This window comes from Magallana gigas, chromosome 2, assembly GCF_963853765.1.
Source record: "Magallana gigas chromosome 2, xbMagGiga1.1, whole genome shotgun sequence".
NCBI classification, from domain to species: domain Eukaryota; kingdom Metazoa; phylum Mollusca; class Bivalvia; order Ostreida; family Ostreidae; genus Magallana; species Magallana gigas.
Window position 1 is genome coordinate 7,344,036 of NC_088854.1, and position 17,109 is coordinate 7,361,144.

A 17,109-nucleotide genomic window follows, 5' to 3' on the forward strand; every position below is an offset into this window, starting at 1 on the left:
TCATAGAGGAAATCTCAGGGGTCATATTATTTCATATCCTTATCATATAATAATGCCCCATGAGTTATTCATACTTTTTATGGTAAATATTCATTTTAACATATTGCAGATTTTCAATTGATCAATCAAAAAATGTTTCTGAGCGATTTTCATTTAAGAATTATAAATTAATAAGCAGTAGCTAAAATACAAACATGTTTTTTAATGTATTGGTTTGGTATTGAAACTAAATTGTGTCAGAAAATATTGTTGATCAGAACAGTATTTGATTTAATAAGAGGAAATGTTGCACAGAGATTTTTGGAAATATGGATAAATGAATAATGATGTTACTGGTATTTTATTTTTAGATGTAGGCAATTTGTATATGCATTATTTTCCTGAGGGCTTTCTTAGTAGCGAAAACAGATGTACAAGTTCATGGTTTTGGTTTGATATATAATCATTGATGTGTTATATATTATTGATATATACATTATGTATGAATATATGAGAGAGAGAAAGAAAGAGAGAGGGAGGGAGAGAGAGATTTTAACACATTCAACCTAAAAAAAGCAGTTGATTTTATTTAGTGCTTTTTAATTGTAGCTTAAACTATTTTATTTTTTAAATTTTAAGCGTAGTTTATTTCATACAATTCTCTTAATACTAAGCCCCTCTACGTCTTTATGTTGTTGTTTTTAAGATTGTGTAACAGTTATGCAATTATCACTGTCCATTGGTCATAAGTTATAGGTCACGTGACCCCTTATCTTTCGATGGTTCCGGACAGCGTCAGTACCAAGCTATTATTTACCTTCTTTATCAAACGGATTTCTCTTTAAATATCGATCATCCGGATTTATTGATTGTGTATATACTTCCAGTGAACTTTAATGATACTATAATCGATGTTATTTTCGGACGATGACTTTCTGTTTTTTTGGTGAATGACGGATTTTAATCGATCGTTTGTGAAGAACAATGGCGACCAGAAAAAGTTCCAAGAGACAGAAAACTTCAGGCAACTCTCTTGACATGAGTAATTATTTAAATTGGCCTGCCGGTACCCTAAGAGAAAAACTGTCAGAAGTGAATATAAGTGCCGCTTCAAACTTCCCTATATCTGTTTTAAGAAAATTGTATGTGGATAATGTATTAGGAAACGCGTCTACAGATGAAATCCGGACCGTTCCTGTTGTTTCTACAGACAATTCTGTTCAATCGAGCCTTCCATCGACTAATCAGCAAAGTCCACCAAGCTCAACGCAATTCGCCGAACAGCCAAGTTCATCAAGCCCACTGCTATTAGCCGAACAAGCCTCTACCGACAACACGACTTTGGGTATACGTACGACTTACCAAAACAGTGCGACTTCCGGTTCGCAAAACCCTTCAACAACTGACTCCAGTTCCCCAGCAGTTATCGAGTCTTTAGTACACACAGTACAGAGTCTACAAACTATGGTTTCTAGTCTAACTTCACTGATCACGACTAAGGAAACCAACCTGAAAAGTTCTCCTGCTTTTAACTTGCAGGAGTACTATAAGTCGGACGTAATCAGTCATACATCGAGGAAATTCGGAACACACCCCGAAGACCTGCCCCAAATGGAATTGATTTCAAACTCCTTAAGGAAGCAAATACTAGAAGGTAAGGACGTCAACCTCGCTTCATTACTCATACCTTACTATGAAATCCGCGAATCTGAGAAAGAAAAGACTGAGAAGGAGGACAGCAGACTGAAAAGAAATCTTACAATTGCTGAATTTCTCACTGCTTTTGGAAAATACAAACGCACTATGTGCCAGGCCTTTCCAAACCGCAGGGACGAACTTGATCACTATGAAGCTATCATAGTAGATCTGTACAACATATATGGAGAACGTTTTTATGAGTATCATAAACTCTTTTCCTTAAGAAGCGCGAGTGCTCTGGCAGTCCACAAGATTAAAGTAGATTGGTCTGTGAGAGACAGAGATCTCGTACAGTTGATAGCCTCAAGATCCAAATCCTGCTCCATATGTTCGGAAGTTTCACATGACTCTAAGTTCTGTCCACAGCTGCAAACCAGTTCCGTAGAAAATTCCTTCCAACCTACCAATATAGATAGGCATGGCAGAAAGAGGACCATACATAACGGACAGGAAATTTGCAACAATTTCAACTCGTCAAAAAGATGCGGGAGAAATAATTGCCCCTTCCTTCATGTCTGTAGCATATGCAAGAACAAAGATCATTCTTTCCTAACTTGTAATCTGAAAACCAAACCAAAGAATGCTGCATCTTCAATTACCAATCAAAAGTGACTATCCGTCCGAGCGACATCGTGCTGCACTATAAACATCAAACAGTTGAAATTAGAGCTTCAAAACCATGAAAATCAAAATTTTGTTTCATATATTATCAATGGCTTCATTAATGGATTCGATACGAAAGTACAGGAAACAAACTTAAAAATAAGGGAATGCAGAAATTTGAGATCAGCTTTACAGAACGTGGATACAGTTGACGAACTATTATCAAAAGAAGTTGAAAAGGGATTCCTTGCAGGACCTTATAAAGCTCCTCCCTTTGAAAGCTATCGCGTGTCTCCTCTCGGAATTGCCGAACACAAGTATTCAAAAAAGAAAAGGCTTATCGTGGACCTTTCTGCTCCTCACAACAATGACACTCACCCCAGTATAAATGAACTCATTGATAAACAGGAATGCTCTCTGTCTTATGTGAAAATAGATGATGCTATCAAAATTATCGTTCAATGTGGGCAAGGCGCCCTGATGTGCAAGACTGATATATCCGACGCCTTCAAACTTGTTCCAATACTACCATCCCAGTATCATCTCTTTTGTGTGAAATGGAGAAATTCATACTATTACTATACTCGTTTGGCGTTCGGATGTAGATCAAGCCCAAAGATCTTTGATCAGTTTTCTCAAGCAATTTGTTGGATAGCACAAAACAATTATAAAATTGAATCTATTCTTCATTTGCTCGATGACTTCCTGACTATAGACAAACCAGATTTCCATGCGGATAGGACCATGGCCCTCCTGACTATGATATTTAAGAAATTAAACGTTCCAATTGCTCAACATAAAACTACAGGCCCGGATACCGTTGTTGAGTACCTCGGAATCATATTAGATTCTATGAATATGCAAGCTCGACTTCCTCCAGATAAAGTTCATAGAATACGAGAAATGTTAGAAACCTTCTGTGTGAAGCAAAGTTGTACTAAACGAGAACTTTTGCAACTCTTAGGGCATTTGAACTTTGCTTCTCGTGTCATAGTACCAGGAAGATCATTCGTGTCCTATCTCCTGTGCCTAGCCTCTTCAGTGCGAGAGCTCCATCATCACATCCATCTGACCGCAGAGTGTAGAGAAGACATCAGAATGTGGAAATTATTTCTGGATCAATGGAACGGCATATCATTCTTCTATGATATAGAAAGAACTCCAGCCAATAGCATGCATTTATATACAGATGCTTCATCTACAGTAGGATTCGGGGGATTCTTCAAAGGTCATTGGTTCTGTGACAGTTGGCCAGAAAAGTTACCAAGGGAATCAGACAGGGAAATATCTATGGCACTACGTGAACTCTACCCTATCGTTGTAGCTGCCATTCTCTGGGGAAAATATTGGTCTTCAAAAAGAATACTTTTCTATTGTGATAATGCAGCTACTGTAAATATTATCCAAAAGGGAAGATCTAAAGTCCTCAGTATTATGCAATTGATGAGACGGCTAACCTGGTGTTCAGCTAAATACAATTTTTGTATATATTCTGAGTTCCTTCCAGGCAAAACTAATGTAATTGCTGACGCTTTGTCTCGATTTCAGATGAACAAATTCAGAAGACTGGCTCCCCAAGCAGACAGACTACCTCATCCCTGCCCACCCATGGTGGATATTCTCTGGAACCCTCCCACAGAATTAAAGAGCTGATGAAAGACTCCGTGTCTGGTTCAACTAGAGCTACGTATAATTCCGGTTATCAAGCCTTTCTAAAGTTTAACCGTATGAACAACCTGTGCGACAATGTGTCAGAATCTACTTTAATGCAATTCGTCACCTACTGCTACGATTCCATGCATCTGTCGTACCAAACCATCAAAATTTATCTATGTGGGATCCGACATCATCTTACCCTGCTTAGTAAACATAATCCATTCACCGATTCAGCAGAAAATCTATCAAGATTGCACATGCTACTGAACGGAATTAAAAGACAAAGTCAATCTTTCCAACCAAGCCGACAACCGATTACTTTCCCAGTATTAACTGACTTGTGCAACATACTTCAAAATGGAGTTTTTTCAAAATACATGGATACGTTGATGACAACAGTGTGTGTAGTCGCTTTCTTTGGTTTCCTTAGATGTGCAGAATTTACATGCAAAACATCTTTTGACCCTTTCGTGAATTTGTGCTTAAATGATGTGCAAATTTACAACGACCATGCTGTTCTTTTTCTTAAACAATCCAAGACCGATCCTTTTCGAAAAGGAGTTGCAATCAAGTTGTTTAAAAATCATACCAAGTTGTGTCCGTTCGAACAACTAAAGAGCTACTTGTATGCAAGAAACATCATTTTCGATCCAAAAGTGCATATTCCCTTGTTCATAACAGAGAATGGAAGTGCCCTCAATAGGTGTAACTTTTTGTCTATGCTGAAGGAAATTGTAAAGCGCACCAACCATGCCGACAGCCACATCACTGGACATTCATTCCGTATCGGTGCTGCCACATCTGCAGCAAAAGCGCGTATCGAAGATCATCTCATCAAATCCTTAGGAAGGTGGACTTCCGACTCTTACGTGCGATATATTAGAACACCAGACTCTGCTATTAAACATGCTCAACAGTCTATGATCCATGTCAGCTGACTAAGTGCCTGAACATGTAAACCTTGTTATTTAGCACCTTCAAGATTACGTTCTTATTGTATATTGTAAACTACGTAATACCATTATTACTTTACCTGTTTAAATTCTGTGTTTTTTATACTGTAATACATACACTATATATCTCGCTAAGTCTTTGTTTTATTCGTATGTATTACCATGGCGTAAACGTTATAAATACTTATGGGGCACTCAGTCACTCATGTTTACTAATCGTTCCTGAGTTTTGGCCTTATTATTGTCATAATTTCCCCACTAAGAATTTATAAGCAGCTAAAACTTGCATAGTTGTACATTTTATAGCAGAGTTTACAATTTCCGTTGTTGCAGTACACACGTACTGGGGAATTTCTACCATGTGGATCTTCCAACTCTGTCTTGCTGGGTTCAACAATTTTCGTTGTGGCGATGTCTCATACATCGGGAAGATTCTTCCATGAGGATTCTTCAATCCAGCAAGTCTCTCTACTTATACATGGGTGACTGAGCCAGTTTTGTCCAATATTTTATGTTTGCTATATGATTTTTTATGTATGCCTGTTGTATGTGTTTTAACTATCCAATTGTCATCTTTCTATGCCGGAATGTTTAGATAAACTATTCTGAATCTTCATACTTTTGTTTTGTATTGTAAATAAATTGTAGCTTAAACTATTTTATTTTTTAAATTTTAAGCGTAGTTTATTTCATACAATTCTCTTAATACTAAGCCCCTCTACGTCTTTATGTTGTTGTTTTTAAGATTGTGTAACAGTTATGCAATTATCACTGTCCATTGGTCATAAGTTATAGGTCACGTGACCCCTTATCTTTCGATGGTTCCGGACAGCGTCAGTACCAAGCTATCCACCACCATCCCCGCCTCTCTTCCAAAAACAAATACGCCATGGTAATGCCTAACTGGTTCAGCTCCAGCATACTCTTATTTGTCAGCCTTATTATTGTCATAATTTCCCCACTAAGAATTTATAAGCAGCTAAAACTTGCATAGTTGTACATTTTATAGCAGAGTTTACAATTTCCGTTGTTGCAGTACACACGTACTGGGGAATTTCTACCATGTGGATCTTCCAACTCTGTCTTGCTGGGTTCAACAATTTTCGTTGTGGCGATGTCTCATACATCGGGAAGATTCTTCCATGAGGATTCTTCAATCCAGCAAGTCTCTCTACTTATACATGGGTGACTGAGCCAGTTTTGTCCAATATTTTATGTTTGCTATATGATTTTTTATGTATGCCTGTTGTATGTGTTTTAACTATCCAATTGTCATCTTTCTATGCCGGAATGTTTAGATAAACTATTCTGAATCTTCATACTTTTGTTTTGTATTGTAAATAAAATAGTTAATAATAAGATGATGTCAATTATAGTTGCTGTCAAAACTGCTAGCTGTTAACATCATACATGTTCTAACAATTTCTTTCACAACCTGCTGTTAAGTGAATGGGTGTGAGATCATAAATGCGTTTTGACAGTAAGTTGTATAATTTTTGAAGAATCAAATCAAACAATTCTGAAATATTCAGGGTACATGCCATTGAAATTGTTATGAATTGTAATGAAAAAAAAACTTTGCTAGTATCTAGTCAAATATGACAACCACAAAATGCAGCATCAGCAGAATTGTTTTTTATGTGAATTATAAGATCATATGAAAAAAAGTTCAATTGCTCTAGGATATAAAAAGAGCTTGACAGATTTAGAGGAATACTAATCTTAAGTGAAAATAAACTGTATAATGAAAATCAGCCTGGCTGGAGGCTGTATGTATGCATGTATAGATGTATATTGAGCATATTACATTGACCCACATGATCATATCCCAAACAGCTGTTAGGGTAGATTTATTCAGATTCTCATAAACTTTACTTTTATCCACCATTGATTTAAAATAAATTTTTGGGGGATAAGTCTCAATATCTTTTTCTTCATTTTCATCATTTTTGTGTGTCTTTCTGCAACTTTAACCTAGGTAGATTATATTGAACTGTACACACATGTGGACTTCATATTTGATAATAAAAATGTCAGATGTCCATTTGAAAGGTTAAAGTCTTTGATAGAGGCCAGAGGTTAAATTTGTTTGTATTAAATGTCAGGGATGTGACGCTGATTTCAGCAGCTTTGAAAGTCAAAATAGTCATTTGGGAGATCAGTACAAACCTTTGACTGATTTGATTTACTTTTACCTCCTCTGCCAATCACAATTCTCAACTTCATTTTCATCATTAATATAGTATTCCGCAAATGAAGAATTGAATCGGCCTGAGTAATAACAGATTGTGTTTCATTTAATGAATATCTGAGGTGTGTGATCCTTGCATAGGAAAGATCAGTGTAATGAAGAGGTTTGTCTTTGAAGCTTCTCAAGGTACTCTGTTTTTCAGCATGAGAAGTTTGTTGGCAGAAGAGTGACTCCCCCTGTGCCGTACAGAATTGCCAAGGCCTTGGACCCTGTTATTTATAGAAATACAGAACTCGATATTTGGGAGGAAGATCAAAGAGGTATGAATGAGACAGAATTATCCTCATTCATTCCGAGTGCTTGAATGCTTGAAAGAGTTGACTGCATAACAAGTGATGCAAAAAAAAAAATGTTCAAAGGAATCTACCAACTTGACTAAAAGTAATTTTTAAAAATTGAACTTAGGTATGATAGGACAAGTACATTTTTATTTTATTTTTGCCAATGGGAGGAAATTCTAAGCAAGGTTAGTTTAAAAATTTAAGTATTTGAAAATTAGCTAGTGTTATTTAAGGTGACTTAATGTTGACCTTTGTCCTTATTAATGGTCAGGTTCACATTTATTGCTATCTTTCACAGTATTGACTGTTTGTCTAAGGAATTATTCCCTTCATTGGTAGTTTCTCTGTAACACTGTGTATTTAAAGGAAATTCCAGTACCAATTATTCAAGCACTTGTTATTTTAACTTGAATGAATAAAACAGATTAACTCTAAATTAACTGATTTGTTTTCACAATTACTTGTTAATTTAAGTTTACATTTGAAGGGAAAGAGAGGCTAAGTTACACTTAGTATGTAGTCAAGTAAATTGGAATATTTTGCGCAGAACTTTACAGTCATGAAGGTTCTAAAATCTACAAGAGACAGTGAGTGGTAATAGCAGATGGAGAGATCATTGATAGATGTGATGAATTTGATTGTGTCAGTGTCACAAGTTTGTCTTGTTTTTGTAGAAGCAATTCACCGGGAGCGCTACAAATCTGTGACTTTTGCTGCTGGAGACAAGTGTCAGGTAAGAGTTGTTTCCCTTTACAATGCAGTCAGGCTATGATGAATAAGGCCTGGCTTTTGTAGTACCATAATGAAAGGATTGTAGCAACCCAAACCATAACCTGCCAGATGTTACCAGGTGTAGGTAGATAGGGAGGTAATATTTTTGGCTCATGTATCCAGGAAAAAGTCCCTCAATTAATTGTATTAGTGAATTCAACTATTTGTGACAAATAAATCACTGAAGTTTCAATGTCCAATACATGATTTTCAAAAATGTGTTATTGATATAACATAATGCAAGTGGGGTTTTTTTGGTGGAGGGATGCTGTTCCATTCTGTTTTTGTGGTTTGATATTTGGAATATAAATATTGTGGTTTTCCATTATGGGAATGCAGCATATGCTTGAGAAAGATGGATGCTTTAAGTGTCTCTACAATAGCTTTTAGTGTCTCTACAATAGCTATTAGTGTCTCTACAATAGCTATAAGTGTCTCTACAATAGCTATGTGTCTCTACAATAGCTATGTGTCTCTACAATAGCTATGTGTCTCTACAATAGCTTTTAGTGTCTCTACTATAGCTATTAGTGTCTCTACAATAGCTATAAGTGTCTCTACTATAGCTATTAGTGTCTCTACTATAGCTATTAGTGTCTCTACAATAGCTATATGTGTCTCTACTATAGCTATTAGTGTCTCTACTATAGCTATTAGTGTCTCTACAATAGCTATAAGTGTCTCTACAATAGCCATAAGTGTCTCTACTATAGCTATTAGTGTCTCTACAATAGCTATAAGTGTCTCTACAATAGCTATATGTGTCTCTACTATAGCTATTAGTGTCTCTACAATAGCTATAAGTGTCTCTACAATAGCTATATGTGTCTCTACAATAGCTATGTGTCTCTACAATAGCTATGTGTCTCTACAATAGCTTTTAGTGTCTCTACTATAGCTATAAGTGTCTCTACTATAGCTATAAGTGTCTCTACAATAGCTATTAGTGTCTCTACAATAGCTATTAGTGTCTCTACAATAGCTATAAGTGTGTCTACAATAGCTATAAGTGTCTCTACAATAGCTATTAATGTCTCAACAATGGCTATTGGTGTCTCTACAATAGCTTTAGCTGATTTGCAGAGTATTGACTTCACACATTTATATCTCAAAGATAAATGATGGGAACACTATAAATTATCACTGACAGTGATTTACTTTAAGTATCCCTACAATACAATGTAGCTAGCTGAATGGCAGAGAAATGACTCCATATATAAGTAGAAGATGAATGATGGAAATGCTGTAAGGTACATTATCACAAAGATGTTGTCTGGTGGTTGAATAAATTTATTTTAGAAAGTTTACTGTGTCACTTGGTATTTAAACTTATGAAGTACACTTGAATGATTTGACCCTTTGGAGGATGGTGAGGTCACAGAAGGTCTCTCTAATGGTTAATAGTGCAAATGGTATTCATAAAAATGTGTGTGGCTAGTGATCCATTGATATTTAATAATTACAGTAAATTTTCTCATCAAACTGTACAAAAGCTAGAAGCAGGAAGAGGGTTATCTCTTTAAATGCATTACTCTGTCAACTATACTTCTAGGAAAGCTTGAATTCTAGGAACATATTCATGTCAATGCATTTTGTCTCTGGTAAGAACTGCAGCCAACATATATTCCATCAGTTGTGATCAATTATATCAAGGAGATGCAAATTTATAAGAAAAAGACTTGATGTTCATTTTATTATTGGAGCTATCTAGAGATATTGTCATTCAGTTGGCCCTAAAATATGAATGCATTGATATCTAACTTGTTGATCAGGGTAGCATATGGACAGCAGTTGTATGGCCAAAAGTTCATGTTTTATCATCAAAATAACAGGGTTTACTGAAGCTGACCTCAAGAACATAAGCAATCAACCCTACTCTTTATGTAATTAACAATTTTTATAGCTCAAATATTTAAAGTTGATTTAAAGAATTTTTATAGCTCAAATATTTAAAGTTGATTTAAAGAATAATAAAAAAACATTGAAAATTAAATATCTGTACCTTGTTTGGATATTTGAATTATGTTGTAGGGAATTGTCTCAGTTTATTTTTTTAACATTTGGTAGGATTTATAAACTGTTTATATTTGGTTGATATATGTATGTATTTTTTTCACGAATCATTTCAGAGGGTACTCCACCCATCTTTTGAATGGTTAATATGATAGGTGTTTTTCTTTGGCTGAGGTACATTAATCTTCAATTGAGGGCTGGTGATTGAGGCGAAACTGTCTTGGTGATTTGCGTTGACTCTATAGAATCACCGCCTTGCATTTTCTTATCTCCACGCAATCAACCCATGACGCTACATCAGTGTGTATATCCCAGTTTGAATGATCATGTTTTAATGCATTTAATCTGAAGTCTCGATAGAAAGGATGTTACAGGAAAGGAAAGTTGTGTGATGACTTGAGATTTAACTTCATATTATTGATTATTGAGCGAGTGAGATGAGATTCTGATTTTCTGGTAAGTTAGTGGAGATTGCTATAGTAAGTGTATGATATTGCCATCAGGAAACCTCCAGTAAAATGTTCATTCTTTTTAATTCATGCTAAAAAAATTTCTAGCTTTCTGTGGAAAATGCAAACATTTACCTTCAAAGGACAGAGTTGATGGCTTTTGGGCTGTTAACTTGTACTTAAAACACCCTGCTTTGGCGATTTAATTATCCACAATTTAAGCGGAGATAAAATATGACAATTTATTAAACAAGCTTAACAAGCCCCGTAAAAAGATTTTATCACCCATATGTTGCTCGTACTGACTCATCAAATCTTGTGTTTAAAATAAGATGCATTTCGTCAGTTTGTGTACCTATGATCTGCAAAACAAAATTGGCAATGAACAAGTAATTTTTATTCCTTGTACTTCAAATCTGTCTTCTATACCTTCTCTAAGTTGCTTAATGTATTTTCTTTGACTTCTTTTATCACAATAATTGTTAGCCATATTAAAGTAATTGTTAGCCATATTATGATAATTCAGCCATATTATAATAATGATTGGCCATATTTTACATGCAATCTATTGTTTCTATATAGATGTCTACATCTTTTTAAATTGGTTGATGATTTGCAGGTGATATTTTGATATCCTATCTAAATTTGTTATATATCCATAAGTTTTTGCAAAGTAAAGTGCTTTGCCCAGTTGGCTTTTTGCCTATGAATTGGCTCTTTAATTAATTTGTAAATTGTTTAAATTCTTCAAGTTTCTAGTTTTGAAATTAACATGTGAAAATGACCCTCAAAAAATAAAGGAGGACATTAAGGTATTTTTAGTTTTCGTCCACCGTCGTCCGTCTACGTTAACAATTTAACATTTTTAACTTCTTCTTAAAAACCACAAGGCCAATTGTTACCATTTTTGGTATGAGGCATCTCTATAGTAAGAAAAATTTAAATTGTGAAATTTGTGGCTCTACCACCCCCAGGGTGCCACATGTGGGGCCAAATATGCAACAACAAAAAAAGCCAAATTTTCAAAAATCTTCTTCTCTACTCCCACACATGTGAGGAAAAAAACTGGTTGCATGGTTATGATGTCCATTAAGCCCTCTACCTGAATGTTGAAATTCATGGCCCCTGGGTCAGGGGTTCTGGCTTTAGGATGGGGCCAATAAGGCCATATAGTAAAAATGTATTAAATCTTAAAAAATCTTCTTCTCTATTCCCATATATATTTGTTAAAAACTAAATGCATGGTTATGATGTCCATGAAGCCCTCTACCAAAATTGTGAAATTCGTGGCCCCTGTGTCAGGGTATTGTGGTGATTGCCTCTATTACAGGTATTGTCCTCTGTTACAGATATTGTCCACTGTTACAGGTATGGTCCTCTGTTACAGGTATTGTCCACTGTTACAGGTACTGTCCTCTTTTACAGGTACTGTCCACTGATAGCCCACTCTATCATGGTTTTGTACCTGGGCTTCAGTGTATTATTGCAGTGTTTGCCTAAAGTTTGTTACAGGTATTGTCCACTGACGGCCCACTCTATCATGGTTTTGGTACCTGGGGTTCAGTGTGTTATTGTGGTGATTACCTCTCTTACAGGTATCGTCCTCTGTTACAGGTATTGTCCACTGATGGCCCACTTTACCATGGTCATATACAACAGATAGGTCCAGACGAGTCAGACCCAGCTGTAGTCTACATAGAGGAACTAGGACAGAAGTAAGTGCTCAGGCCTGCCCATGGATATTTCCGAGATCTTTGTGACATAATAGCTTTTCAGTTTGTCAATGAGCTGATTTTTATATATCTGCAATACATGATATTTATAAGCTGAAGTTGTAATCACAGTGTGGTCCAGATATGTTTTGCTGTAGTCACATAAAATTTTAAACGATCACAAATAAAATCATCTTCATCATCATAATACAGCTCTTTATGTTGTGCAGTATTTACCTCGGTATAAGGTTTACTTTAAACTCTTAGAGTTCTTTTTCCCACTTTATGATGCGTCAATCTCTCAAATGTTGTTTTATTTGTTTTAATAAATAATGTCCATAAACCCTTTCTCCAATTGTTTCAAAATATGCTCTAGTGTTGAAAATCCAAATTTTGTTAAGTTCATCATAATTTCACAGGAATTGTCTCAAAGATTCTCTTTAGGAGTTATCTCCCAAATCTGAGCAGCTTTATAATACAGTAAAACTCGGTTATAGCGAAGTCCTAGGGACCAGTGGATTTACTTAGTTATATCTGTAATTCGTTGTATTCGTATAACTAATTTGCAAGAATAACATAACGTATTCACTATGTATATGTATTCTTTTACAAGACTATATCTTTTTGTTAATTGAGGCTTTAAATGAAAATACATTACTTTGATACTTAAACAATTGGATTGTGAATTGAAAAATTTATATAAAATTAAATTCATTCAAACTATTATGTTAAATGTTAGTGAAAACTTTTTAAACTGTAAAGAAATTCGTTATAAAAGTGTTAAATTTCATTATTATTCACCTCTACAGGACTCAAAATCAGTTGGCTATATCCGTAAATTCGTTATATCTGAATTTGTTATAACCGTAATATTTTGCAAAGATTTGTTAAGAATTTAACTGGAGACTCACAAAAACTTCGCTATATCCGTGTTCGTACTAAACAAGTTTTACTGTATTAGCCGTTTAGACCACTATAAGTAAGATATACAACAGCAGCAAAATTGAAAAACTGTACAAATAGGCATAAGATTCTCCCCATTATGTTTAATTTGATTGCAGTGATTATCTGCATGCAATTTTGCCACACTTGTAAATTTCAAAGTATGAATGACATATCGAGCGTTTCAGCAAGATCAATTTACTTTTCCTTGAACAAGCAAGGCTTTATTGATGTGCCATTGCATCATGATAATAACCAGGTCTTAAGTTAATAAGACAGTATTTTCTTTTAAAATTTACGACAAAGTATTGATATTTGAAAGGTTGTTGGATATTGATCAACTAGTGATAAGTAGGCTTTTGTTGGTACACAAGATGTGCGTCTACTTAACAGATTGTACTGTATGTCCATGTATTGTTTTCAGACAAGAAGTCAGTAGAGATCGACTGAGGCCTGCAAAAGTCTCAGGAAGATCAGGTAATAACAGGAAGTACGGCACAGCTTTACACATTGTCATAGGGATCTGAAAAGGCAGATTATGGTTTGCTCAGATTTATTAGAAATTTATACAAGTAATTTAAGGAATGAATTTGATAGCTGCTGGTGACCAATAACTTAAGTATATTCCTTGTTTTTTGTGATTACTTGAAATAAATTTAATGAATGTCATAATACTCACAAGTGTTGAGTTTTTGCTGAATTTATGTAGTTTAAATCTCTCTGAAAAATTATTAGTGAGATTATAAAGTTAGTAAGTATTGCTCTTAGTGGATTTCATGTGGATATAATTAATTCGTGAAATATAATCTTCGGTACCATTATTGATTACTTATTGTAACTTTTTCAGTGGTTCTGTAGAATTTGAAATGCATTTATTTTCTGCTAAAAGTCTTAAAAACGATTTGATTGTTTATGCAATGCCTTGTTAAAAGTTGACGTTTTCAATATAGCCATATGATGGACATGTGTTTCTAGAACGATTGTTGTTCTTTTTTAGAGTGGTTTCTGAAGCAGTTGAGGAGAAAACGAGTAAGAATATTCGCATCTAGAGTTTGTTGAAATTGATAAAAGGGAAAAAAAAATCAAAGATTTGGTCATTGACACTTCAGATTTTTTTTACTTGGAGATGTGAGCACACAAACTAAAGTTTATTCATCAAAACACATTTCTATTTTAAGAATTTAAGATACATGTTTACAATTACTGTATAGCAGGAAAATGTCTTTCATGAAATAAAGGTTCAGTAAATTAATTTAAAAATTCTTGAACTGTTTAATCATGCTTAACTTCACTGTGTTTATGATTTGTATACAAATTTAAAAATCATTCCAAATTTTTACTAATGGAAAATAAACCCAATTCACTATTGAAAGGTTATATTTTGATCATGAGAAGAAATTGAAGAAGGGTATAATATAATCATAAATGTTTTAAACTTCTCCGAGTCATTTTCTGGTTTTGATGACATGTTGTTGGGAAGGATCACGAATACTGATTTCTTTCTATGTTGAGTGTTAAAATGGATTTAAAAAAAAAAAAAATGAAATTAAAATCTTTCAGTTTTTATGAATTTAAATTGCTGGTAGAAGTTAAGAAGGTGTAAACCGGTCTTAAATTCTGTACCAACAATACAATGTGATCTCCAAGAACATCCAGTGACAAATTCTATTTGCAGTTACAAGAGATGACTGTAACCCAGGAGAGAATACCCCCAATGATGCCTCAGAGTCTTCCCCCACCCCCCATACAAATCATTCCCCCTACATCTCTCTCTCAAGGTAGGTACTATAGATTTTGCTTTCTTCCTTTGAGATGGGTACTGAAGTGTTGGAGAGGGTTTATATAGGTTATGACTTATACCCAATCTATTTGAATTTTAACAAGCTGTTTGAAATAGAGGTGTTGGCAAAATGCTTCTATATTTATGATTATTGCGTCAATTGAATACATTGTGTGGGTGACTGACTAGATAAATGAATTGAGGCCATCCTTTTGAGGCCATCCTTTAGAAAGTGTTTCATTGGAATAGCCTTGCATTGGGATTTCCAGACCCAAAAGGGAGGGCATTTTGTTTATTTTTCAAACTGGAAGTTCAACTAATTAAAAATTGGTTAAAAATAAAAATATGAATGAACTTTTTACTATGTAAACACTGAAAGACACACATTTTTAAAAAAAAAAATATTCTTAATTTTTTGCTAATAGAATTTTATCTGTTGGGGGTATTTCAATGAGGCGGGAGGCAATTCCAAGCAAACAATAGTTTTATTTTGGCCCAATTTGGAATCTTTTGTAGAAGTAATGAATGGTGGAGTTATTATTCCAAAATGGCAGATTCTAGGATCCAGTCCAAGTCCTGTTGGTCCAAATAAACTAGAGGTCAGTCTCAATACAAAAAAGCAACTTTTTGGGGAAGGTTTACAATGAAATGTTTCATTCAATATGTTGTTTTCTACTGTATTTGATAATCACAATTTGGTTCATTAATTATTCTTTCTGGCTGAAAGACTATCCAAGATATCTTAACTGCTAAATAACACACTGAAAAATCACTTGGAAAAACAATTTCTATGAATAAAACTAATGATTTTGAAAACTAAAAAGAAGTACCAATAGATGTGATTAATGTCAAGTGTTAGCTTTTATGTCAACTTGAATATTCATGTGTGTGTGGCTTTGTATTGTTAACTAAAAAAAACTGTGACATGTTAAAATGCAAAAAATACAGTCAAAATTGTTATTCTAAACTCAAAAGAGTTGAGAAAAAATATAGATTAAAAATAATGAAGTCATGATAAATAAAATGGAAGCTTGAATTTATAGTTCAAGTATGCATGATGTTCAAAATGCCCAAGTTTGAAATTTCAAAAAATACTAGTTGACCCTGTATTTTTCAGTCTCCCTGTTCATCATACTGATGGAACCATTTTAACAAGAGCTTGGACTTTGGGTAGTTGTGTCAAACTGCCTTGTGACGTAGGCCTGTCTATTTCATTGCTGGCATTACAGCTATGGCTCTTTGAAATCAACAAGATTTGTCTAGCCTTTGAGCTAAGACTACGCAATCGGTGTGTATTTCGCTTGAAACCAGCGTCATTTAACTTGTTGTGACGCAAGAAATGGATGGTTACATCGTACTTAAAGTCCAAGGTCGTGTTAAAATGGTCCTATTTTTCTCAACAGTTATTTTACAGTCTTATCCCACTGTTATTTTTCAGTCTACCTGCTTATCACGTTTTTTGCTTTTTTTTGCAGTCTCCCTGCTCATTTCCACAACTCCCTCAGCCAGAGATGACCATGATCCCCATGTCCCAGGTTCAGGTTCCAAGGATATGGGTGCCTTACATGGACAGTATTGCCCTGTCTAACGTAGACGTCAATATCATGCCATCCCAGGACCCCATGGGTCATGACCTACCGCTGAATGGTAAAAATGTCTAATAAAATTCAATACAGGATGTGCCAGTGAATTGATTGTCAAATGTGGGGGGATATTTTGAGAATGAGAGAGTCAAAAAATCATGCAGGCACTATATATGGTTTCTGATTTTAACTTTTAGAGTTATATTGTGATATTATTTATGCATTAGGAAAAGTATTTATTGTTAATCACTGTTTATTTCAGACATGAATACTTTGAGGTTTTTCTTCAATGTTGGTGTTGCTGTAAGTATTTTATGTAAATAATGTTTGAATGTTCTTAATATGCTAATTTTGTGAAGTGGTGTTGGAAGAAGTATTAAACTGTACATATAGATTATCACTGGTAACATCAGTGGGAGTAGATTTAATTAATCAATT

At 34.7% G+C, this 17,109-nt stretch overlaps 2 protein-coding genes across 3 annotated transcripts in view; both read left to right on the forward strand.

Annotated features, from left to right (window-relative positions):
• Positions 1-17,109, forward strand: part of LOC105338597 (UDP-N-acetylglucosamine transferase subunit ALG13) — a 39,157-nt gene that overhangs the window by 18,573 nt on the left and 3,475 nt on the right. For both annotated transcript variants that reach the window (XM_066074771.1, XM_066074770.1), the window contains exons 7-15: positions 7,283-7,400; positions 8,096-8,154; positions 12,269-12,369; positions 13,733-13,785; positions 14,306-14,337; positions 14,984-15,086; positions 15,605-15,687; positions 16,564-16,735; positions 16,934-16,974. In XM_066074771.1, the coding sequence (XP_065930843.1) occupies positions 7,283-7,400; positions 8,096-8,154; positions 12,269-12,369; positions 13,733-13,785; positions 14,306-14,337; positions 14,984-15,086; positions 15,605-15,687; positions 16,564-16,735; positions 16,934-16,974 (762 nt within the window). The remainder of the gene's footprint in view (positions 1-7,282; positions 7,401-8,095; positions 8,155-12,268; positions 12,370-13,732; positions 13,786-14,305; positions 14,338-14,983; positions 15,087-15,604; positions 15,688-16,563; positions 16,736-16,933; positions 16,975-17,109) is intronic.
• LOC136272687 (uncharacterized) lies at positions 582-6,208 on the forward strand. The gene is made up of 2 exons (XM_066074768.1): positions 582-1,633; positions 3,829-6,208. Exons 1-2 carry the CDS (start codon positions 964-966, stop codon positions 4,872-4,874), a joined length of 1,716 nt encoding a protein of 571 aa, XP_065930840.1. The 5' UTR covers positions 582-963; the 3' UTR covers positions 4,875-6,208.

Excerpts from the sequence above, each read along its gene's own strand:
- LOC136272687 (XM_066074768.1), top strand. The coding sequence starts at position 964 with ATGGCGACCAGAAAAAGTTCCAAGAGACAGAAAACTTCAGGCAACTCT. Across the intron at positions 1,634-3,828 it reads AAGGAAGCAAATACTAGAAG|ATGAACAAATTCAGAAGACT; the intron begins GTAAGGACGTCA and ends TCTCGATTTCAG.